At 37.1% G+C, this 17,611-nt stretch overlaps 1 protein-coding gene across 2 annotated transcripts in view; it reads right to left on the bottom strand.

Moving 5' to 3' along the window:
• Window positions 1–364: 364 nt before the first annotated feature.
• The window catches only part of LOC144445083 (pumilio homolog 1-like), a 53,340-nt gene continuing 36,093 nt past the window's right edge, over window positions 365–17,611 (bottom strand). Inside the window, exons 5-20 of one of the 2 annotated variants that reach the window (XM_078134634.1) lie at window positions 17,011–17,195; window positions 16,248–16,441; window positions 15,499–15,754; window positions 14,721–14,826; window positions 13,097–13,201; window positions 11,950–12,246; window positions 11,446–11,589; window positions 10,669–10,917; window positions 9,824–10,069; window positions 8,567–8,798; window positions 7,896–8,154; window positions 7,214–7,351; window positions 5,399–5,551; window positions 4,699–4,793; window positions 3,875–3,958; window positions 365–3,581 (exon numbers count right to left, since the gene is read on the bottom strand). In XM_078134634.1, coding sequence (XP_077990760.1) covers window positions 3,344–3,581; window positions 3,875–3,958; window positions 4,699–4,793; window positions 5,399–5,551; window positions 7,214–7,351; window positions 7,896–8,154; window positions 8,567–8,798; window positions 9,824–10,069; window positions 10,669–10,917; window positions 11,446–11,589; window positions 11,950–12,246; window positions 13,097–13,201; window positions 14,721–14,826; window positions 15,499–15,754; window positions 16,248–16,441; window positions 17,011–17,195 — 2,981 coding nt within the window. In that variant the 3' untranslated portion in view covers window positions 365–3,343. The remainder of the gene's footprint in view (window positions 3,582–3,874; window positions 3,959–4,698; window positions 4,794–5,398; window positions 5,552–7,213; window positions 7,352–7,895; window positions 8,155–8,566; window positions 8,799–9,823; window positions 10,070–10,668; window positions 10,918–11,445; window positions 11,590–11,949; window positions 12,247–13,096; window positions 13,202–14,720; window positions 14,827–15,498; window positions 15,755–16,247; window positions 16,442–17,010; window positions 17,196–17,611) is intronic. The other variant, XM_078134635.1, reaches the window with a different exon arrangement.

Here is a 17,611-nt window from a genome sequence, read left to right as displayed (position 1 = left end):
CTGAAAAAATTTTTCATTTAAAACTTGTTTTTTTTTTAATAGCAAAAACATCGTCATAAACATTAATATCAATATTTCTATATAATACTGTTGATACATAATAATACAAGAAAAAAACAATATAAACATGACATGTTTAATACAATCATCAAATATATAGTTGATCTTTTTAACAACTATGCACAAGGCACAAATATAACCAGTAATAACCAGTAATAACCAGGAAATAGCCATATTAACAAACATGTTCTAGTAACAAAGCTGTTTACAAGTGCATTGATATAAACTAGTTTATCCTGACAATTTTGAGGCAGATCAAAAAATAATAATAATAATATTAATAATAATAATAATGATAATAATAATAATAAACAAATTGGATTGCAATGGTGAAAATCTTTGCAAAATATGCAAAACATCTTGATATCATCAGTTCATACTGGAGTCAACTGGTCTTGACCGGATTGAACTGGTTATGGCTGAGAAAAATACATAACAATGTGAGCTGTCTCAAAAACAGGAATGTTTATACATCATCTTCAAAAAAGCCCACTGACAAATAGTGCTGGGACGAATCTTTACAAAATTTGTACAAATGTACATTTTTTGGAGGAAAAAAAAGTTTGAAGTTCACTTACATACAGGGGCTTGTATTCTTACAGAGGGCTAAATAGTTGTATCAATGGGTACAATAAAAGAAGTAACAATATATATAGTATTTATATCAATTCATTCAAAATAGAACCTAAGCACGGCGATGTTTCTAATATTCTACCATACAAAAATGACCATTATGTATAAGCGAAATAGAAAAATTCAAAAAATTGATGAGAAAAATAATTACAATACTCGGAAGCATGCCTTCTGAATTCTGTAACTTGTTAGTAAAAATCTTGGCCTCAGTAGTTCCAAAACTGCAATGTTGAAGTCTAGCTTACAGCAGTAACAAAGTCTTCAATTTTCCCATATCTGTACAAGTCCTTCGGTTAGTAGTATCAAATTTCTAAGTTTAAGTAAAGTTTCAAAAAATAAAACGCACACACAAAAAAAGACTGGGCAGTATTAACTTGTCTAATTTACAATTGGTCAAAACAGACTTGTGTACATAATGGTGCACCAACGGTGGGATGCAATGTGAGAACTGGTTCCAACCAGTCACAACTGGTTTGAACTGGTTCAGACCAGCTGTGACTCGTCATTAATAGGCTTCAACTGTTGAAATATGTCTATACACCTCAATTCCTAATCAATACTCTGATTTTGTACATTTCTACAAGTCAAATTTTATTTTTTTTTGAAAAAAGTTTACAAGAGCTCTGGAATTTTTTCTGTATTTTCAAAGATGACAAATTTTACATCTTAATGTCAATGTCTGTCTACAGGACCCAATACATATAAATCTCTTATCTACAATGGTGTCTCAAAATAAAAGTCTGCTTTACAGGCATACAAACCTTCCATCTAAAATGCTTCATATACAAGTCCAAAAATGGCAGAAACTGTACAATAGGTAGGGAAACTTTTTTTTTAATCAATACAACCTGTTTGCAAAATATTCAAGTTTTTTTGTGAGATATCTTTTAGCACCAATAGGAAGAATGATCAGATATGTTGCGTGCTTAACTTTGTCTGTTTCTTTGCGGGGAACTGTGAATTACAGCTAGCAAATATGACTCACTACAAACACTGTAGCATAAAACCAGATCACACTGGATAGAACTGGCTTAAACCAGTACAGGCTTGAGCTGCAGATGGAAATTATATGGTGCTGTGAGCAGCCAAACTCAATTCCTGGCTAAAACAAGTGGGTATTTATCCGACAAGATGACAAGGGTGAAACAAGTGTAAGAAATGTTTTTTTACTCAAATTTTTGTCAGTAGATAGTCACACTGACAATTCCCAGACTTTGTTTTGTGAACAACTTCAAATCATACCACATTTCTCATGAAATAGCACACCATGCCAGTTTATTCCATCCTGTTTTATCCAGTTTGATCTGGTTCTATCCAGTGTTGCCTGCTCTACAAAATGTATCTACCTAACTACTTTGTTTAATCTAAACCTCTCTCTGGTAAAAAGCTGAACAATGCATGATTGAAAGCAAAGAAACATTATCTTGTGTGTAATTTTTTTGATGCCAGAAAAATTTGTTATTTCATTTCTGGACATGTGTGAATGATAAATTGCACCCATCCCCTGTGATGGTAGTAAGTCAAGGCAGTTCTTATCATTTTAAAGTTACAATATTATACAGAATTTTTTTAAAAAGACAGGATTTGAACCCTGGCCAGGCAGTCCGGAGGCTTACACGGGCAGCTCTGATAGGTTGAAGTTATGTGAACAGAAGCAAACCCACAGGAAAACTTACATCTTGACTGGCAACAAGCCTCTATGGTACAGTTAATAAAATAATTATTGGCAGTGTTTTTGATATTTGCACTCGATATTCAGTTAGATAAGCTTCTGTGGTTGACAATTATTACAATGAATGAATGAATGAAAAGTTTGTAGACAAGAAAAATTGAGCTGAAGGTGATATTAACTAGAAACAGTATCTTGAAATATACAAAGTTTTAAAGTGACAAAAAGTGATTTTGTTGGAAAAATCTCTGGTTGAAGGGAAAAAGGGAAAATTGAAGATTTTCATCAAAGCTGCCCCCTGTATCCTAGGGTGTTCTGACCTTTGACTTTTTTTAGCTGCTGACAATACTCAAGTTGCTTGTGTGTTCACTCTAAATTATCACTTGTCAATGATGTATTATTTTATACACTGTACAATGTTACAAGCTGACTCAAGTCTACAAGGTACATATAACTCCTAGATCAGTAACAAACTTGCAATTTACCTCATGATCAATACTTTCATATTTTTTTTTTCTTCACAACAAGTAAACAAGACCTGAGAGCTATATAATAGATAATTTTGTCTAAAAGACTCTCCGGTGTTCTCGGTAGATAAAGTAATAAAAAGTTATTTCAAGAATGAGAAATTGAAGTGAAAATGTAGAAACAAAGGTAAAAATAACCTAACCTTTGACTTTTTTTGAACCCATCACCCATACCCTTTGATCTTTAACCTTCATGATTAGCATAAAACTACATTCCACAACGGCACACTTTAAGCAATGTTGAATGCCAACACACAACCAATCAATTAATCAATCAATCAATTAATTGATCAATTCACAATGGTATGACATTTCTAGTACAAATCATTTCATCAGTAGATCGACTGATGAGGACATCAAACATGAGCACCTGATCACAAATCACGATAAAGACATCGTGTCTTTATATTTCTGAAACGCTTTTCCCGGTGATTCAATGGCCATCGACGCACCTTCACAAAGTACCATTTGGTGGACCACCGATTGGACCTAGGTCATTGTTCTTCAAGTAATACTTCTCCAGCTTGGCCAGGATGTGTTTGCCATACGTGAACTTGCGCAAAGTCGATATATGGGGCCGGATCTTCTGCATAAGAATACGACGCTGGGTAGGCTCAGCCACGTCAATCATCTTCTGCACAACGTAGTTGGCGTACTGATCTTTCATCATAGTATATAAGGCACTATGAGGGCTGTAAAACAACAATTGACAACATTACAACACTTCCTACACTGGTTAGTCACAAGTTTATAAATATCTACCTAAGTTCCCAACATATTTCAGAGCGAGTTGTAAAATCTACCTAAATCACATATTTTCCAATAAGTTGTCAAATCTACCTGAGTTCCTAACATAATTTACTGGGGTTGCCATCAAATTAACGGTACAATATATCGAAAACACAAGCTGTGACGACAGATGTAAATATGTTCAGCAGTTTACATACACAAGTTGTACTTGTAAAGTCTAGAAACCATTTCTTACCCATCATTATAACTGATCACTTCGTCTATCAACACAGCACGTTCTGGTCTTGATGCATGGGTTACACACTTCTCCACAACATTACTATTAGGAGAGAAAAATTACATTTCAGTGTAAATATACAGTTATATGCTTGAAGTATATTTTCAAGGTGTTGAAAGATGTTCCATACAGGTTGTTAGCAGTATTTTTTACAAGGTACTTGCAATGCTACAAATGCCCATGAACAGACAGTTCTGTCTATTCAGATTGATAAGTCATAGATGAACCTATGGAGTTGAAGTACTTACTTACAATGGTGTTCTATTTTTTGTTATTGTAGCTGATACATGAAGGAAAGTATCCAAACAAGACAGAAATGGAGCAGACACGAGTTAGACTTAACTTATAGCTAAAATGATGTAGACTTGGTGTTTCACTCATGGGATATTACATTCTTGACACAGAGCTAGACATATTTCAACTCTAGACTAACAATAACAGAGACACAACAGACACAACAGGATCACTTTCAACACTGATAATCATTGCTACTCTTTCACAGTGCTGTAAAAACAGGCTTCTAATGAAAACATTACACACGGACTTGATGATTTTTATGGTTTCAATTGCTTATTTTCTAACTGATAATCAACATTTCAACTTGACTACTACATCTCCGCTGTGCATGGCATCTATGTAATTGTTCCTTTGGCATTAAAAGTTGTCTGAGGGTGTGTATTAAATGTTGCATCTCATGAGGGAAACACCAAGCCTACATCACTTCAGCTGTAATGTTGTTTATACAATTGTTACAACAGGTAGTAAAGTTTCTGCAGCCTTACCTGGCAAATTTGTGTTGACTAAGTACCAAAACCTTGCCTCTCAGTTCTACCACTATCTTGCTCTTGTCTTCAGGACGGCCATGTTCCAAAACATGCTGTAATGTATAACAAGGTTTAGTTGACATTAGGAAATACATATCACTATGCAGGAGATAATGAACATCACGTGTGAACATACCTTGAAGTACACTACACAAAAAGGCAAGTTAGATAGTGACCATCTTCAACTTCAAGGTAAACTATACAGAAATATACGTATATTTATTATTTATGGCTACAGAAATACATGTGCCAGTTTATTATTTTGACAAAAACTCCAACTGAGTTGGAATACAAATTACAAATTAACCCCCCCCCCCCCCCCAACACACACACACACACACACACACACACACACATACACACATACAGGGCTAAACTGAAGAAAATTTAGCTTCATATATCATTTTACAAAATATTTTTTTTTTAACTTCTTGAAAACAAAATGATTGAGAAGTCATTGTAAGGGCTAACAACGCTGCGATATTTGGCCAACCTGATGTGACTGTCCCTGCAGTTTTATGGTCAAACTGCTATATCCTTCACGGTTAGGCCAAGTGTCCTTCAGTAACACCTAATCATGAAAACCTATTTGGTAGACAGCTGTAGCCAAGACTAGTCTAGAGTAACTTTGAACAAAACACCAACTCTAAATAATTACCTGAATGACATAGTTTCCATACTGGTCCTGGACAAGGCGTTCAGTGTTATCGTGAAGCTCATCTAGAATTGGTATTGTTTGGTCCACTGTGCAGTGTTCCAAGATACGCTGGATAACACGACAGCCATAAGGATGTGTTGACAACACAAATATCTACAAAGAAATCATACACAGGACAGTACATTATAGTTACTTTGGAATGGTAAATTGGAAACGAATGCGACATTTTGATCCCATCTACTACAAATCTTGACCATGCAATGATCATACATAATATTTACAGTTAACATTCTGGACCAGTGCTTTTGTAAAAGGCTGTTAAATCTTCTCAAGTTTAACCACTACTTTCACTGGGGTGGGGTCTCCAAATAATCTACGCCCTAACCATATATAAATGATACTGACATATTTTATATATACTTGAAAAAGAGCAACTTGACAATGTGTTATCAATATGCAGCTACCCAAGCCCTTGTGAGGAAAAAACAATGTCTTCAAACTAATAGATTTCATAGATAACCAAATACATGTAATACAACGCTAAAACCAAAGTAAAGAGTATTCTGTATGTACCACAAGTATTTATAGCATCCATATCAAGTGTAAAAGTATACTTTTGTCATTTGCTAATTGACCACATTAGGAAGACCACATGTTAGGCCAAAAAAAATTAAAAATCTGGTTCTGGTCAGGGTAAACTTTCTAAAGTGGTGCGACGACGCGCGTTTTTTTTTTTTTCCCCTAATTTTTTTTTTTTTTTTTGCAAATTAGTAAATACACATTTTTGACACTTTACATGCTCTCGGAAGATGTCATACAACTCTGGAAGTTGACACTGTTGTATGGCAAGTTTTGTACGATGCGGATCAATCATCCATCAGGGCATCACTAGTCACATTTACAAATTTATCTTATCGCCCAGTGATTTGCAGTTATAATCCCGATTTGCAGTTATAATCCCATCCAAGATAATGAGTCTTGCCTTGCAACCACTGTATAATGTCATTGTGCAACTTGCAACGTTAAATAACGAGAAATAGGTCTGTCCAACGGACGTAGAGGAGGCAGTGTTTTCTTTCGAGCACCGTCCATCATCAGTCTGATACGCAGTCTGTATACGGTACGATGTTCGACACGTCTTTCCAACTCATCGCAGATGGAAAGACGTGTCGAACATCGTAGCGCATACATCCAGAGCTAACTGCTTACGCTACAGGAAAATCTTTGTATTCAGAAGGCAGAACGAAACGATCACCAGAACTAAGAACACCTCGAAAGTCAGCTGAATTGATATCAATATTTCGATTGCTCACGACGTACTCAAACTTCTGACATTTTCGAAACATGTGAGCGGTTTACCACCTAGCACAGTGAACACACTATTTCCCGTGATTCCCATCAACCACGCTCATCGTACATATTACGTACACATATCGTACGGGGGATTATGGGTATGCAACAGTACTAGAAGAAAAGGGTACCCGTTACCAAATAGAAGTGCGCCATCACACGAGTTAAATTTTTTCCGCTAGCCTTGCATACAGTGTTGATCGACGGGGAATTGTAAATAAGGAACGGGAAAGCAAAAATTATCGGAAAAAAAAGGATCGACGCGGGGGTATTCAGGGCACGCGCGCGCTGACCAGAACCAGACATATTTTTTTTTTTGGCCTTAGGCTTGTAAATAAACCAATTGAAACAGTATACTTTTACACTTGATATGAATACTATAACCGAGTGTCTAGCATATAGAGAAAGTGCTTTACTTCAGTGATACTCGTAATAAAATTGGCAATGATTATAGACAACACTTACTTGGCCACGGAAGGCATCAATGATAAATTGAAGAGCTACAGGTTCCACACACTCAATACATTTCTGTACAACATGGTTACCATTCTGATCTTTGACACACTTCAAGACATGGCCATCAAGTTCTTTGACAATTTCCACCTGGTAGTCAAGAAACAGAAGAAATCAATAATGACACTGGGTAAGACATGCATAACAGTACTTAATATGAATGGTGTCTTTCTAAATTCTCTTTCTATTGGGGGGGGGGGGGGTGTTTGCATTTGATTGTACACACAAAACTTAAAATTGAGAGAAAAACAGGATTTTTTTTCTTTTCTGTGGAGACATCTAAGTTTGAAAAGTAACAGATGAGGTTATTCACGTATATTGTGACACATAAAGGGGAATTTCAGCGTGTGACTACGTTTTTATCCCTACAATTGTGCCCTATTGGAGCATTTCACACTCCACAGATGCTCAGTAATTCTTGTGGAAATCCAAAAATCTAGTGTTCCCTTATTGTAATTACATAATGACTCGCAAGAATCCAGTTTTGATCACTTTGATCTACGACAACATAAGTCGTTGGAGGGTGTACTACTGATTACAACCCTGGGAAGCAAAGCATTCTGAAAATCTCTGATTTCAGCCATTCATCGAAATAGTTTCAACAATCCAAAGTACTGATATATACTCTGCCTACCTGTTGATCAGGGGGAATGGACTCCAGAGCCTTCTGGATAACACGACAACCATACATTTGAAGTGCCAATGGTAGCACGTGACCACGTACTCGCTGTGCCAGGGCTAGTTTCTGTTCTGGTGTTCCAAACTCAAAGAACTTCTGGATGACATAGTTGCCAAATACGTCAGTCATCAAGTTATACGCAGAGCCGAGGATCTCGTTAAAGACCATCTGGCGCTCTGTTGGGGTGGCACGTTCCAACTTTTGCTGAATAAATCTGAAAAGAGAGGAAGTGAAACACAGGAGAGTAAGAACACAAAGGAGTACAAAACAGCTTCATCATTTTGAACACAGTGAGATGTCCGAGTACTGGCTGATTTCAATACAGGAACGATTGTATGACGACTGTACAAATATGGTTAGAGAAACACAACCATGGAAGTGATCTGGGGAAGCCCTGATTCATTAACCCAATCTTTTCAGCAGGCTGGAACATGTGGATATTTTAGGTTTTTTACAGCCTTAGAATAATATTCACTTCAGCCAAAAAGTTTGAATTCAATGAACTTTGACTCAGATATATTTTATCTGCAGAGCCATGGCAACCAAGTCAAGATCATATTTAGTTCAATAGTTCTGTCAGACATCAATTGTTTGCACCCGCAATTATGAAAATAGACATTATTTACCTAGAACCGTGTTGATCTTGGGAAAACTCAACAATATGATTGACTAAATCACGCAGTTGTAGGTTTGGAAATCGGTTATTACGGAAGTCTTCTAGCAGCCGGCTACGACCACTTGGAGAATCTTTCCCAATGATACCTGGATTACGGATACGATTTGGGAACAGGGAACTAGATCCGAACAAACTACTGGAAGATCCGGAAGCCTTTCTATAATTAGCTTCAGCACCAGGAGCTGTGAAGACAAAACAATACAAGATCATCAATATTTAGATCTACCATTTACAGCATACATTTCACAAATGTCAAGGTATTCATGATGTACAAAATATATCCATTGGAGTCAATAAATAACTTACCAACACAAAATTTTGATGGTGATAATATACTTGAGACTTACCAAAACATATGATCTGATGCATATATAACAGACATACAAAGACTAATGGCCTGACAATAATTACCTAACTGACTTACCAAAACATGAACGTTTACAACAATTTCACTTAGCAAGACTAAGACTTGACGATAATAAACTTAGCAAGACTAAGACATGATGATAACTTACCAAGATTAAGACTGATAACTTACCAAGACTAAGACTGATAACTTACCAAGACTAAGACTGATAACTTACCAAGACTAAGACTGATAACTTACCAAGACTAAGACTGATAACTTACCAATACTAAGACTGATAACTTACCAAGACTAAGACTGATAACTTACCAAGACTAAGACTGATAACTTACCAAGACTAAGACTGATAACTTACCAAGACTAAGACTGGTACTTACCAATACTAAGACCTGAGGATAACTGACCAAGACTTAAACCTGACAATAACTTACTAAGATAATAACTTACCAAGGCTACGACCAAACGATGACTTACCTAGACCTGATAACTTACCAAGACTAAGACCTAATAACTTACCAAGACTAAGAGCTGATGATAACTTACCGAGACTAAGACCTAATGATAACTTACCAAGACTAAGACCCGAGGTTAACTTACCGAGACTAAGACCTAATGATAACTTACCAAGACTAAGACCTAATGATAACTTACCAAGACTAAGACCCGAGGTTAACTTACCAAGACTAAGACCTAATGATAACTTACCAAGACTAAGACCCGAGGTTAACTTACCAAGACTAAGACCTAATGATAACTCACCAAGACTAAGACCTGAGGATAAGTTACCAAGACTAAGAGCTAATGATAACTTACCAAGACCAAAACCTGAGATTAACTTACCAAGACTAAGACCTGATGATAACTCACCAAGACTAAGACCTGACGATAATGACGGAGGTGGAGTTAAAGAGGAGCTCTGTTGATGACTTGGCACCATGCCAATGGGTCCTAAAGACGGAGACCCACTTGTAGCACCACTGTAGAACTGACCAAGCTGTGGTAGTGCTTGTCGTTTATAATCAAGGCTACTGGTCAGAGAGTCACGGCGTTGTTCAGATGAAGTGCTAGTACTGGTACCAAGGGCCGCTACAATAAAAAGGAAAAGTTTGTGAGGTTATCCACCAGAGTAAGCTCTGCTACAATTCAACAGACAAATTAACAACACAACTGACGCTACACATCATAGCTATAGTCATAAAAAGTCGGACACTAAATTAGCAATATTGTCCATTAAACTCAAAACTTTTTTATCAGGATATAACCACGCAAATCGGCGTTCCAGAGGAAGACAGTTGTGTGTGCAACATTGGAAACTTGGCATCTCACTGTGTATGGCACATGCAGCAAACAGAGGTTAGAATGTTCTGAATGAAAAAGCTGCCTACAAATATTTGAAAGTCAAAACTTTTTCTCACTTTATCTAGCATATTGCTGACAAATATTTTTGACCTTCTTGGTTAACTATGAAAGAATGACAAAGTCTCATGTCTTGAAAACAGGATGTAAGCATTTTTTAAAAATACCATAAAACCTATTAAAATATTTAAAGCAGAAATTCAACCTTTTAAGACATTTGAACTTTATGAATTTTATATGACCTAATTCTAAATGTTTAACTTTTAAGGTGTTAATATATTAGAACTACAAACATCACTTTGTGTGCTTAGTACAGATACAAGCCATACCTGATCCCAGCGTGGTTGAGCCCACTGGACCAATGCCGTTGGTGAAGACGCCGTTATTTTGCCCAGAGGCAAATGAATTGTTCATGGCATTGGCAGTCTGAGGTGTTGATCCCTGCATTGTGTTGGTGTACAGAGAATTGGCTGGGTTGACAGCTGGGGGCGTCTGGGTCTGTTGAGGTTGGCTTCCTAACAGACGGAAGGCACTGTTGACTGAACTAAGGCCGTTGACAGCAGTAGCTTGGGAAACCACTGAAAAGCCAGAAAGAAGTTGAATATATCACACAAACATGTTAAACTCAATCATTTGTATCTGAGAAGTAGATTTACTGTAAACCTAGATATTTTCACTTCTCGAATATTTTGCAATTTTAAGATTACAGTTTTCGGTGAATTACCAGATTGGTACATTGTGTTCATGTACAAGAAGGCAATTAATTCACCACTAATTTTCATTCTTGTTCTCCAGCGAAATAAGCGACGATAAGTCTTTAGCGAAAATTTCCAGTGTTACAGTATGTTGCATGTAAATTATCACCAACACCCTTTCTTAGTTCTGAGATGAAGTAGAAAAGAAGCTGAAAAGTACAGCAGACTTAAATCAAAATCAACGTGGTTTAAAAATCTCTCATTATTACGCCATATGAAAGTGTGGCACATATGTCAAACATCCATCAAAATCATCAAAGGCAAAATTAAACACATTATATCACAGAATCGCAAAAACAATTATCTTGCAGATAACAGTTTCTGTAACGCCTGGATGACATTTGAACTTACCAGGCTGTGCAGCACTGACAATAAGAGGTGCAGGGGAGACAAGTCTCATTGGTGCTCCCATTCCTGCACCTGGTCTGGCATTGCCCATGACTAGAGCACCAGTCTGGTCATAGTAGGCAGGGGCTATCACCTGGTATCCACCACCTGTGAACCAATCAGATTTAAGAAATATACAAACTGCATTCACTCACATCTTGGGGCATGCATAATTAGCAATAGCTGTAACTGAGGGCAATTGATATAATTTGGAATTAAGATAGGGGGTCTATCACTATTTCCTTGTCATATAACCCTAACACCCTATCTTTATCATAACTATGTATCTACCCATACAGTACGTCAACAGATACCTTGGCATCATTCAGGTCAATGAGTAATTGTCATTACTACGAGTTAATGCAAACACTAGTGGTGACGGATAAGGGTAGTTGTACCTTGCAGACTTGTCTACATGTACTATGTAGTTTGAGTTGCTGTACCTAACTCTAGAATCATGGCACTTACCTGCTGGAATGGCCTGTGCTACTGTTGCAGTTTGAGTTGGTGTACCAAGCTGTTCCATCTGTTGTTGTTGTTGCTGCTGCTGCTGCTGTTGTTGTTGTTGTTGTTGTTGTTGCTGCTGCTGCTGTTGTTGTGGTGTCATCGGTCTAGCATTTTGCCCTCGTATTAGCTGCTGCTGTTGTTGTGGCAAGTTCTGCTGGGATGGGGCCTGTTGTTGGGGTATGATGCTCACTGGGTACATAGCGGCACCCCATGGTGCAACTCCATAAGCATACTGGGGCTGGACTATGGTGGGTGCACCTATCGTAACAAATGAATAGAAACATCACAAAACATTTCAACACTGAACCGAGGTATCTACACATACTTGAAATAAATTTTGAATAACGTCAATTATGCATTTCACTACAGAAATCCATTCCCTGTCACATTTTCCACATACAAATACATCATAACTAGATCGGTCAAATTTCTAATACTATACGTATGTCTGTATTGTCTTTGAGTTAGAAACTGTTATTGTGTTAATAAGTGTGATCTACAAACATTCACTTTGTGTTATGTGTTAGTTTGACTACATTGGGATATCTGCAAAGTCTATGCAATTCTACTCAATGACTTGTATACAGGTGAACAGAGTAGCTTTACATTGCCAATGAAACCTCCCCTATTTTACAAAAAATATTGGTATCACCCTATTGTCTTTGAAATGGTGGGAAAATCTAAATCATTGAGAATAGGAGAGATGGCTTGTTCATGCCACTAAACTTGACTGCGTCTCAATTTCAACTAATCATGTTACGATAGTGATTTCCATGACTTGTCTCCATTCTCCGAGTGTTTCACTGACAATGAAAACTACTCCAATCTTTTCACCACTGCAGCCAAGATAGATAATAATTTCATACAAAAATGAACAAGGAGTTTAAAACTATTAATCACACATAAGAGAAAAATGCCAACAGAAAGGTCTGTATGTTTAAATTATAAAGGTAATAAGCAGAAAACAAAATTAACTACAGGAGAAATTAGACAAGATGAAGAAAAAAAATGGAGCGAGAAAGAAACGCACAGGTTTGAAACTTAGAAGACATTACATTACCATGGTAATACAAACAACTAAAACAAACAAACAAACAAGGATCCTAACCTGCCAAAGTTGCAGTTGCTATTCCTACTGTATAAGGGTCCTGGGCAGTCGGGGCCGTGTTTATGATGTACGGACTGGGTGCTGCAAAGGCGGTAGGGGTGAGGCCTACAGGCAACAACATACAGCAAAAAACGCTGTTGTCAGCATCACATGCAAAATAGGAATATTGGTAGTACACCAGGCTTTCATTGATCATATTAATAAATTAAAATTTTAAGTAACTGGAATCGCCTACGTTATATTATTAGCATTGCTGTTGAAGGGGTCTATGGTATCCTAAAAAGTCAGACGTCATTAACTGAAATATTTACGTTTCAATTTGAATACTATTGCCATTATGGTAATTTTGGAACTCGTGTCTTTGTAAATATAAGATGTAAATCAGTACAAATTTATTGTATCTTGACTGGTTTCACATCTCAGTTTATTTCTTTCAAGAAATTGTCTCTACAAGAATGAAACATTGTCATTATATCTGTATTATGGGGGTTAACCTTACTGCAGTAGAGTACTTCTACAATACATTTGATACAAGTTACAGAAACGAATAAATTGGCATTTTTTTTAAAACCGAAATCAAACCAATGGAATATAGGTAGATTCATCTAAATCCTAACAGAAGAAAAATATCTAAAAAAATATATACATCTGCGGGTTCACTTGAGGTTGAATTTGCTGGAACCAAACTGAGTGGCACACTGAGTATTTTGTACTATTCCTACAGAATACTTCGTTCTACACAAAATGACCAATGGATACCTGGTGTACTGCTAATACTCCATGTAAATATTAAATTGACACACACAAGTTAGATATTGTGATCAATTGTAATATTGCATTTTTCTCACTGTCAACACTCTCCTACCACGTTGCCCTGCATGCAGATGATTTGTTAGAGAGAGAAAATTATTGATGATTTTTTTTTTTTTGCCATGCTGTTTCTTGACATGCAAAGGGCTGGGGGTAAAGACAAGACAATATCGTCAGTTGTCATTCTATTAATGCAAGCAAAGTCACAATGTTCTTTTCTGAATCATTTCTCAAGTTTTTTCAATCCCTGAATCATAAATACTAGAGATCACCAGAAAATGAGTGGGTCAACTTCTATGATATGCCTTCCATGGTACACACATTTCTTGATTTCCAGATCCAAATTTAGTCTGACCTGAAGTCGTTGCATTTTATCATCTATTCCTTAAATTTTGAGTCAAACCAAAACAAGAAGGCAGATCACAAGAGTAAGACGTCTTAGGTTGTTGGATAATCTCAGATTTTGTTGTCCATGTTGTGTCAAAATATCAGCTAGGTTATTATTCTATTTCTAAGTTGGTTCTACGAATGTGAAAATTTGACAACATGCATGAAGTAAATTCAAAGTCGACTCCTTAAAAATACAGACACTGTCAAAAATTCAAGTCATGTGTGTTGTCTGTTCTGATTCCCACTACTAAAATTTGTCTATAAATAATGTTACCAAAATTCTGTCTCGTTGCATACAACAAAATTGACAAACTTAGATATCCATAAATTTCCATTTCTCTAACATCTTTAACTGTGTTTACGTAATGATTCATTTGATTGGATGACACAACAAATCATGACACAGCATTACCACGTATCTTACCTATCTGCTGTTGTTGGGCTGCAGCAATGGCGTACTGTTGCTGTTGCTGGGGTGTCAACTGTTGCATGGCAATGGCTTGGGGAGTTGGCTGGCGTTGTTGGAAGAGCTGCAAGACAATACACACGTGTGGTCAACCGCTGTCACATTACGTCAAGAATTCACTAAAAAGAGTCAAGTCAAGCTAAAATCGTATTCAGCTTCACAACTAACAAAATAATGTTTCAGGGAGACAAGTCTGGATGTTGAGATTTGATTGATACATTACAGAAAACCAAAGGGCTCCCTCTAGTGGCAACATGACAACCAAGATACTTGCAAATACATCTGATCAGTAGTTCACTATAGGCATAAAGCACTATTCATTGTGAATGTGGTCAGAGAACTCTACATTTACAAATTATGATTTTTTTTTACGAACAAGATATTACAACAGGAAATTATAACGTACCAATGTTATTTTGACAAAGCATGTCCTGATGAATGAAAGTATTTGATTACAATATTAACACTACTAGGATACAAAACTGCAGGCATTTTCTCTGCCATGGTAAGTCGAGAAAATGAGCCCAAAAATACACACATGAAGATATTTTCTTGATTTTCTATCTTTTCTTGTGCCGAGGTACATTATTTAATTTCCTCCTCAGTCAAAATTACTCACATCAACACCAACCAATCATGCTGATGCCAAAAATCAATAGCTGTTCCTTTGCAAATACTCAGAGTCTGGACATTTGCATATCGTACGACCTTTGAACTCTTGAGTGCTCTTACTCACCTGTTGATTGTAATCAATGTAACTGGGACTGTCCATGCTGGGCACCATTTGTGGGGAATAGTCGAACTGCAGAGGGTCCACTGTCACAGGTTCCATATGTTCCATACCCTGTAAACTATTCTGGGTCTGTGCCTCGGCGATGTTGTCTGGCGTCTTGTTAGGCATTGGTCTCTGAGGAACCTCAATAGTCATCTGTTTAATTTGATCAGGTTTGTTGTGTTCTTCATTGGGTGAAGGTTGTCTGCTACCATTTTTACTGATATTGGAGAAATAAAGATGTACTGACATGATGTAACTGAGATCACATTTCCTGTGTGTGATACAAGATGTGTGTGTGTGTGTGTGTGTGTGTGTGTGTGTGTGTGTGTGTGTGTGTGTGTGTGTGTGTGTTGCATGTGCGTGTCAGCTGGACTATGCGAGTGTGCGGGCTGTGTTCATCTGTGCTGTTTGCATGCAAGTCAGTGCAGTTTGTGCACATGTTGAATGTGTCAAAGTGGCATGGGGGTGTGTGTGTTACAGGATACACATTGGTGTATGAAAGATAACGTCAAAAGCAATGCACAAATTATTGTATCAAAATATTGAATTCATTTTATATTGAGGGAAATTGACAATTCTGCTGGTAACTGTACACAACACTCCATCCATTTTGTATTATTTGGTATTTGACTTCCTCCTGAGGACGCAGTATAAACTGCAGCTAACAAGACAAGAACATAACACCATGTATGTGCTGGCAAAAAACTTACTGGTACACTGACTTCTCTACATCTTCTTCAGCACTGTTCCTACCATTACCATTTTGAGGTGTTTCAGGTATGTTTTCAATTTCTTTGGCTTTCTTGTTTTCTTCCTCAAATGGTGATGATGTTTTGTTTTTCTTTTCATTTTTTGTACTCTGAGGATCGTTTTCTGCCATGTTACTCTCATTTGGAGTTGTTCCCTGTGTGTATGTCAGAGAGTGAGAGAGAGATATTAGGGGTCACCTAAGGACAGATCCATGATACTGGTATTATGGCTTCTGAATCATGTGCAGGCGAGCAAATTTTGGCATGACTAAATGCCATGCACACAACAAAGACTGGCTTATTGACGTTTAGGCTACTTCACACAATATAAATAATCTGACACGACCTCAAAGTTTGGCATTACCTGACCAAACACACAGTATACACAGATGTCATGTTTTGTCCTAATTCAGCATCACTTTACAGCAAAGTGTTATCCCATTATGGTGACACATCGCATAAATCACTCACTACATGACTAATCAAGTATACACATGACAGAACATAGATGAAACACCCATTGAAAAGTAACATGGCGACCATCAGTATTCCTTCATCCACTATCCAGCCCCTTGAAATTGAGGGTGCTCTCATCATGACCATTTCACTTCCATCGTTGTTTGGCCATTTTATCAATATAGTTACTTTAGACAATTTTTTATAGAATCAAAAAATTCTGGGACATGAAAAGTATCCAACGTCATAACTATAAGTGCATACTTACATATCCCTGCTTTAGTCGTCCAAGTCTTGCTTCCATATCTTTACCCTGTGGTGAAGTCCCTAGCACATACTCGACCATACTCACACCGAGTCCACCTGTTTCTGACCGTGGTGAGAGAACAGCGTTGGCGTCACCAGCATGATAGCCACGTCGCTGCATGCTGATTGGCTGTGACACTGAATGCTCTGTAACAGAATTGATAATGAAACAGAAAGTGAAGAAAACTGTCCTATGATTAGATTCATGTCGGAAATACATCTTTCTTTATACTGTGATCACTCTGAGTGTGCCCTCTCAGACAATATGAGTCACTGATGAACAACAATTTTTAATGACATATCCAAATTTGGTCTCCCCTAAATGACTTGCAAAGAAACCTTGTTTTTATCATTTTTCACCAAAAACAAAATATTTTGACGAATAAAGGATGGCACACCGGTTACCCATTATTCTAATAATAATAATAATCTTTATTTATACTGAATAGTTCTTTAAGCATAAACACTTATCTCCCAAGAAGTCCAGTGAGGGCCATCCCTCATGGGTTTAGTGTTAATGCAGGAGGAAACCAGAGTGCCGGGAGAAAACCTGCGTTGTTCGG

This window comes from Glandiceps talaboti, chromosome 13 (assembly GCF_964340395.1).
Source record: "Glandiceps talaboti chromosome 13, keGlaTala1.1, whole genome shotgun sequence".
Lineage (NCBI taxonomy): Eukaryota > Metazoa > Hemichordata > Enteropneusta > Spengelidae > Glandiceps > Glandiceps talaboti.
This window is presented reverse-complemented; position numbering and strand designations above follow the sequence as displayed.